At 33.7% G+C, this 8,868-nt stretch overlaps 1 protein-coding gene across 1 annotated transcript in view; it reads left to right on the top strand.

Moving 5' to 3' along the window:
• The window catches only part of LOC149771047 (glutamate receptor ionotropic, kainate glr-3-like), an 11,338-nt gene extending 7,809 nt beyond the window's left edge, over nucleotides 1-3,529 (top strand). The window contains exon 6 of the mRNA XM_089948890.1: nucleotides 2,852-3,529. Coding sequence (XP_089805016.1) covers nucleotides 2,852-3,158 — 307 coding nt within the window. The 3' untranslated portion in view covers nucleotides 3,159-3,529. The remainder of the gene's footprint in view (nucleotides 1-2,851) is intronic.
• Nucleotides 3,530-8,868: the final 5,339 nt, after the last annotated feature.

The following is an 8,868-nucleotide window of genomic DNA, read 5'->3' as shown; positions in this document are numbered from 1 at the left end:
TCTATGTATGTACATTTACATGCATGTATTTACATTTACATGTATGTATGTACATTTCCATGTATGTATTTACATTTACATGTATGTATTTGTGTCTCTTTATGTTGGATCGTTTTGCTGTGTTGTTTATGTGAATGCGAGAATCAAATAGACAGACTAATAACATGACAATTCCATTTTGGATGACGAAATTAAATGACAAGTACCGATCGATGACCAAATCAAATGGCATGTATCGATTTTATGACCAGTTTGTTTTCATATAATCAACACATTGGTTTTGCTGTTTTGTTTATCAAGACTGTTCAGAGTCGGCCTTAAATCATCCAGTCTATGTGTGTGTGTGTTTGTGTGTGTGTGTGTGTGTGTGTGTGTGTGTGTTTTTGAGAGAGAGAGAAATATTTTGGAGAGAATTTCGAACCAGACACTTAACTATACAACATTATCAACATCATCCACCATTTATACTGCATGGTCTTTCATTTTATTTTATTCATACAAGCGGTGGAAAAAATAACGAAAACTTAAATAGAACATACACTTGCAATCTTCTATCTCCGACTGCCGTCTATCGTACGATTTAATGAATAAAAGTAGAGGAAATCACAATAAATACCATTAACGTTTTAAGCATATATATATATATATATATATATATATATATATATATATATATATATATATATATATATATATAATCATCTGTGCAGGTTCAATAATGGGCGTAATATAGTATTGTTTTCTTTCATTAGCAATCATCATGTTTGAAACTCAGTACAAGGTTATGCACTGAGTAGAATTGTAAGAGTATACCCTAAATATCCCCAAAATGTTGCACTAATCGTTATTGTAGCCTCCAGGGTCATTCGCAAGTGATGCACTTTCCAATGTGCGTGGCATCTCTGTTTATTGTAGCGATTTTGACACTAACTACACATTACAGTGATGTAAATCGCTTAGTTCCAAATAGCAATTTTTCAAATCATTTTTGTTTATTAGGATCAGCGTACAGTTTAACACCGTACCGTACTGTTCTCAGCGTTCCCAAAACCCACCAGTAACAAATGTTCAAATCATATCTGTGCATTCGATTCAGCGTACAGTTTAGCATCGTACCGTACTGTTCTCAGCGTTCCCAATACACGCCAGTAACAAATGTTCAAATCATTTCTCTGTTAACATATCAGTGTACCGTTTCGTCCCATGCCTTACCGTTCCAAGCTTTCTTCCATACCGTTTCCTATGCTGCAAAAAATGTTACAAGTACTGTTACTTATCAAAAAGCCACACGTTTTTTTACCATGGTTTCCACATTTGTTACTCTATCCAAAAGCTTCATTGGTTGCTTCGTCATGATCCTAGGTTTTGTTAAATATTTTTTTTATTTTCGGTCTCAGCTTTTCTCGCACAAGTTAAAGCTCATTCTCATAGAATTAAAGGTCAAGTCTACCAATTACAAGATTGTCTTTGACGTCTCTACACAACGGTTGGGGCCTCTGTGACCATCTCTAAACTAGACTGAATTTAATTAAATAGCTATTAATTCATTAATTATGGAACCAAAATAAATTATAATTTTTAAATAGGGTTGTCATCAGTTGAGGACTCTAATGCAACCTAGTTTAAGGTTATGGAATCCAAGCATTGCTTAGGGTACTTAGCAAATAGTCAATATAAAATTAAACAGTTTGATAATTAATGGGACCTTTTTCAGCAAAGATAAAGACTGGCTAATGTTGAATAAGAAAACACATGCTAGAGATGTAGCGAAAATGTATCAATAGTGTCTTTCTACATATCCTCTAATTTCTCTAAGGCAGAGTCCTTATCTGACCTTTAAAAAGAAACAGTTTATGTTCATTCAGCATGTTCACTTAATTGATATAAACATTTCCTGTTACAATACCTGTTTAACTGACGAACCTACATAAAAAATGAATAAATGTAGAGGTATATTAAATAAAAATGCCCAACATGTTTCCCCAGGATAGGTCAGGCATATATTTTATGCTTTTTATTTTATTATAGGAGATGATAACTTATTTAAATAATCTGATTTCGTCCAAGAGTTACCAGTCTTCATCTGACCTCAGTGGATGCTTCGTTTGTTCCTTTGCGTTCTCATACGTCAGTCTTTAATATCTACAACTGTGACAACGTTCACGTCAAAACAGATTACAAATAATTTCCTTTTATGTCTAGAGTGTAAGTACTATTATGTAGTATTGCCAGTGTGTGTGTGTGTGTGTGTGTGTGTGTCTGAACTCTTGTTTGTTATTACACAATCATATATGTAACCTTCAATTCGCTCCAAAATTAAAATATTAATAACCCTTTCATTATTGTTCATGACTTTTGGCGGGGAAATGGTATTCATTATACGAGTGGTAATGTGGATGTTCCTTCAGTCAACATCTACATATATAATGTGGATGTTCGTTCGGTCGGCATCAATGGTAATTGGGTAATATATTCACCATTTCAAATAAATCTAGAAATTACACAGGTGAGACATGAATTGATAACAGACTTATGATAGCAATATTAATTCCCTTATTACTATTCCCATGTGTTCTTGTCAGCCAAGATTGCACCTTACTGACACGTAATTAAAGCGTCTGTCTGTAACGGATGTCAGAATCTGTTCAAAAAGGAGAAGAGGTCCAAACTCTTCACTGCACACCTGCCATTTTAACATGGGTGACCATCATAGCCTAACACCGCAGAACAAAACTTAGAGAATATAATATAAGTTTGTCCTGATCTCTTTATTTCTGACCAATGCAATTGGCACCCAAGTTTTACAATGGTAATAATGTTACCATTATTTATTTTTCAATCATTATTTTAGGATACTGTCCATACATGAAAGTGGCTTACTTCAGATTTGGAAGCAGAGATGGTGGCCTAAATCAAGCATATGTCCCAAAGAACTCTCCACGGTTGCAAGACCTATTCGAGTGGTTGATGTTCAAAGTGCTTTTTATCTGGCCGTTATTGGGATTGTATTTGCTACTTTTGTGTTTGTGGTAGAATTGTGTGTTCATTTCTGCAAGAAAAGAAACGCAAGGAATATGTCAAACTTGGATGGTGACGTGTTTCCAAGACAAGCGTTACAAACAGTACTTGAAAAGACTTTTAATGACAAGGAATTTTAACCTAGCTGCTATTGAGTATGGACAAACTGTCTGAGTGAAAGGTAGATCAAGCAAATAGAAATTAATGGGCTTATTTATTATATTTTCCAGAATTAAGTCGATTTGTTTATTTTATCTCATACGCACCTATATTTTAAATTGTATTTAAATAACAAAATGTGCATTTAAATTTCAGCAAGTATGAAGAAATATTGGGTTCGAAATCATGTCGTGAAAATGCTCTAGTATATGAGGTTATTCTACACAATAGTAAAATGTTCGAAGAATGTCTACAACATGTGTCAAATATCTCTCCACACGTTTCATTAATCACTGTATGTTTCATAGCTTTCATAGTATATGTACCGTGTCTATAAAATATTAAATGTGTATGTTTGAAGCACTTATTTGTTTTTCCTAACTGACGTTATATAGCATACAATTAAGATGTTGAAATTTTCTAACAAACATTGTTTCTTTACATTAAAGAGAACATCATTTTGGGCCCCATACATTGCTATTTTCTTTTCTTCCTTCAACAACTCCTTTGAGAAATTAATTATTTTTCACATTGTATTCAACATATTTAAGGCACACAGCCTAATAATGACGTATGGTTATTGTTGCATCGTTTAATTGGCAGCTACTTACGAAGACACCAAGGTATCATTTGATAACCGGATCTAACCAAACAGATCTGTTGATGGGGGAATTGAAGTATTTAAAGTAGACATGGACATTTCTAATACAGCACGTGTCTGAGAAAAAAATAAATGATTACATTTTGCCCAAAAATCTGACTGATTGAAATAAATTTGCATATGCCATACCATACACTGTACTGTAATAAAATTTCTTATTTTTGTTTAGAAATCAAAATAATTTACAAAAATACATGTAATCTCAAAATCGTTTGTCAGCTTTACCTCTGCAACTGCTATCCATAATCAATTGTTCATCTTCGTTATCGGATCTATTTTACATTTTAATCCACATGTGCGATACAACTGCAATAGTTTTTTTTTTTGGGGGGGGGGGGTGGAAGAAAGAAAGAGAATATACCACATACATAAAATTGATACAGGAAGAAATTGAAATTAATATCTAAATCAGCTTTTGTTCAGCTCTGATTGAAAATGTATATAGATTATGTTTGGAATCGCAGAACAAGATAATGAGAACTAGTCAGCTTTCTCTTTAATTATCAATATTATATTTCATTTGTAAGTGATTCACTTTATGAATCACAATCTTTGAGGTCTGTCATCGTGCAATATGATAGATGTGTCGTGTAAATCCTCTGAAACTGATGGAGTATTAACTGAACATTGAAAAATATTGGATCCGAGGTTATGTGGCTGGACATGTCCCATTCTACGCCACATGAATGAGTGCCTAATATTTTATTACTTATTTAGTCGATAAATTTAATCTGATATGCTTACAAAGAAGCATTCTGTTATGGTATTGGAATAATAGAAATGAACAAAACTAAAATATATTTCAACGCTTTATTTGAACATTAACACATAGTTCGATTACTCAATTAAATCTGAACCTCGCGCAGCAATACACGCACATCCTGCTTTACTTCTATGGAGATCCAGCGTACATGGTGTGTAACACTGCTTTACTTCTATAGAGAGCCATCGTACATGGTGTGTAACACTGATTTACTGCTATGGAGAGCCAGCGTACATGGTGTGTAAGACTGATTTACTGCTATGGAGAACCAGCGTACATGGTGTGTAACACTGCTTTACTTCTATAGAGAGCTAGTGTACATGGTGTGTAACACTGCTTTACTTCTATGGAGAGCCAGCGTACATGGTGTGTAACACTGATTTACTGCTATGGAGAACCAGCGTACATGGTGTGTAACACTGATTTACTGCTATGGAGAACCAGCGTACATGGTGTGTAACACTGATTTACTGTTATGGAGAGCCAGCGTACATGGTGTGTAACACTGATTTACTGCTATGGAGAGCCAGCGTACATGGTGTGTAACACTGATTTACTGTTATGGAGAGCCAGCGTACATGGTGTGATTCCCTTTCAGTACTGACCTAAACTAAGTTTATTATAAACGATGGAATGACATGTAGCCATAGAAACACAACGAAATATTGAAATTATGAAAAACAGACGCAGTACATCAATGAAAATTGAAGATTCCAGAAGAATTCGTCCAAGGTTACAATGCTCGCTGTGATTGTTTCAATTTTCTTGTCATGGAGGTGAGTAAACTTTAAAGTACAGTGTGCATCATGGTTGTTGCCAGGGTATTGGGGTCAATCAGTCTTGGATAATACCTCATTAAACAGGATTTACATTCATTTTGGAATCGCCTGTGTTGTATTAATTCCAAGTTAAGGATAAACTGCACTGTTTACGTGATTGGGTCGTTGTTTCGTTCATTAACTGATACATTTTATAAATGATTCTCTCTCTCTCTGTCTCCTTTTCACTAATAGTACCAACGATCGATCGCTAGCTGTCAATGTTCAACATATTTTGCATAAATCATGTTTATTTGCTATTACTTCTTGCAATGTAAATATGTTCATATCTCTTTAATTTACATGATAGATCGTTTTATTTGGCTGAGAGCTGGATCTACTGATTCGCCAAAACTAGTGTCAAGTAGAAATGGTTACAGTCTTTGTCGGCATCTGATTATTAAATTTATCATCGATAATTTTGTTTCGATGTCGCCATAAGTAGTTCATCGAACGCATACAGATACTTACCATATAAAGCAACAGTGAATAGATGTACTTAATACCGCTGGGTATTGACCTGTAGCAACAGCGTTAAACTAGCGTCAGTATCTAGAAAATATATTATTAATAAAAAAATGACGACTCCTTTCAGGAAATATAAGTAAATATTTGAAGAGTGGCTTTAAAATTACTCACAGTCTATATCAAAAGCAATTACAAAACAGAGACAAACATGACAATAATAAGCTCACAAACGAAAGTGTTGAGTTTAAGAACCTTTGTTTGCCTAATGGTAGTGTAGTTTGAAAACAGAAATGTTTCGCTAAAAAAAAAGACTGAGAAGAAGTCCAACTGCTGAACAATTATTTTACAGTGGCAATAATTTCGGTGATATTATACCAATTGTAGTTTCTTCTAACATCAGCTGGGTTTCCGAAACAAGGAAAGAAAATGAATCGTACTGGATAAGGCGCCTAAGAAAATACAATATAAACCAAGAAGACTCCAGCAAACCACATTTTCACAAAGAAAATCATTATATATACGGATCCCATACTTTTCGGGCAAATAACTACTTCACGCAGTTCATTATTCATTCCCTAACCTATAAATAATACTGTTTGTGAAATTCCTTGTTGATAATATTATTCTTATTACTATTATTGTTGCTGTTGATGTTATTATTGCGGTTATTACTATAGCGGTTATTATTAAATTTAGAGAGAAATTAACTAGCAGGTATATAATCCATGAGAACCTCACTGTTTATATATTTATTACGAAAACGGATGAAACGTTTGCTTCTCATTGTGCAAATAAATTCCAACACACAAACGCACCACACACACACACAGATATATATATGTATATTGAAAGAGTCCATCTATGTCTATTTTTCCCAAATAATGTCATGCTGTTTCGTCGTTTGTAAATACACAATCGAGGAATTGTCAGAATGTAGTTAAAAAATAATTATTGACTGATGTTGATTCTTCATTATATCATATCATGATCATTTGTTCATAAGAATTGCCATTACGAATGGTCAGCCAATTGGTAGTGGAGTACATGATGACACAAACATAAAGAGATTCTGCAGTCTGCTAATTTTACTGGACCTTACTATAAAACATGTAAATGACATATATTCAGGAAACGTCTTCTTGTTGCTTTCGGTAGTCTGAAGGTTTTGAGAAAGTGATATTTATATTTTAAAGTTTTCCATACAAGTTCCATATTGAAAATATATCGTCCTTATGATGTGATATTTTGTGTAAGAATATAGCAAGATCTTAAATCTACAACGTTATAGCGAATTGCTCCCGATCTGTTCGTGTCAACGGACTTTTAGTACAAGGCACAGTGATACAATTACGAGTCCAAGTATACATGATTCTTCATGACAAAGTGCAACTTAAATAGTGTTGCAGACGTCAGCTGGCCGTCATGTTATGTGGAATGAGATTTAATAAATGGATAGATTTGAGCGATAGTATCAGATTTGTGTAGTGCTTAAAAATTCGTTATAAGACATTGCTGCTAATGTATGTACCCTACAGCCTTCATCGACTTGTCGAGCCTATGCCATCGTTTCTATTAGGACCTAGCTAGTGATTGTACTTGGGAAGGAGGTAAAAAAATGTGCAGAAAAAGAAAGAGCAGAGGCACTTTAAATTTTATTAAAAGTACACGTATGTGTCTTTAATATATGTTAGCTGTTATGATGTTATATGAACTTTGTTTTCTAAATATATTGTAAAGATATGAACTACTAAGTTCAAAGAATGTTTTGAAGAACATAAATGTGTTTTTGCCTTTTTCCCCAGTAGATGTTACTGCTTTCTCTGTCCACTCATAAAATCTACAGTATGGATTTTAGGTTTCCCATACTACGTCACTGCAAATTGTTAGACTAAAAATAAACTCATAAACAATCAGCATTTGATGAACCCATAAAACAATATAAAATTTGATAGAAGTATAATCTAATGTGCAAATAGCAGCCGCAAAATGAGAATAGAGTGATCAATATAAATGTTTGGAAAACCGTGTATTCAAATAATACAGATATTTAACTTCAGCATTTGTTCTAGACGAATTTTTCAAATGTTTATAAAGCAGGTTGTTGTCATTTAAGCATCTAACTGTAATGCATTGGATGTCATAGGGATCCCTGCATGCTGGAACTAATTATGATTTTCTTCGAAGAATCATCACTTTCATATTCAAAAAAATTTTGTTTTTTAAAACTGATGGTCAATTATCGAGTTCATTTCAAACAATAAATCCGATTTACAATAATACCATCAACACACTGTAAATGTAAGTACAGCTGATGGTCTCTTTTCCTACCTACAAAAGTGAGAAAGAATTATGTTAAATACCTTTAAGATGGTAAGAAGATGAACTCAATTCTAAGCTTATTTAGGAAAATAATGATTTCTTTTATTTATCCAACTATATAACATTAGTGGAAGAAAACTATCTTTAATAAGATATTTTTCATTTTTTTCCTTGCTTATTGTCCATGAGTATGCTGGACAACGATATAGAGACAACGTATGAGCTGCAAATTAAAACCTATCGTCTTTGGGTGGATTTGAACCAACAACTTTTCGGTTAACAGCCAAACGAGCTAACCGATTGCGATTAATGCAAGAAAATTATATTAAGCAAATTTGTTTCCATATTAAACTTTCTTTTTGCTTACGATGATCCTAGAAAGAGAATAAAAGACACAAATTATGAGGATCAAAATCCTTGTAAACGTCCCTTGGTTGGCGCAAACCACCAACCTTTTGATTATCAGTTGAACGAGATAATCGATTGCGCCACAGTGACCTAAAACCGTCATCGGTTTGTTCAATAATTTAATGGCCCGATGTTCGAAATGACCGCTTTCGTCAGTAATGACTAATGTCGAGACCTCGTGGTATATATCCCAGTCTGCCTGAAATAATTTGCTTTTATACATATGCCTTGTGTATTGGCTTGAGTGTACATTT

This window comes from Sinohyriopsis cumingii, unplaced genomic scaffold (assembly GCF_028554795.1).
Source record: "Sinohyriopsis cumingii isolate HCF-2022 unplaced genomic scaffold, ASM2855479v2 utg002136l, whole genome shotgun sequence".
NCBI classification, from domain to species: domain Eukaryota; kingdom Metazoa; phylum Mollusca; class Bivalvia; order Unionida; family Unionidae; genus Sinohyriopsis; species Sinohyriopsis cumingii.
Note: the sequence above shows the minus strand (reverse complement) of the source record. Positions and strands in the feature narration are given on the sequence as shown.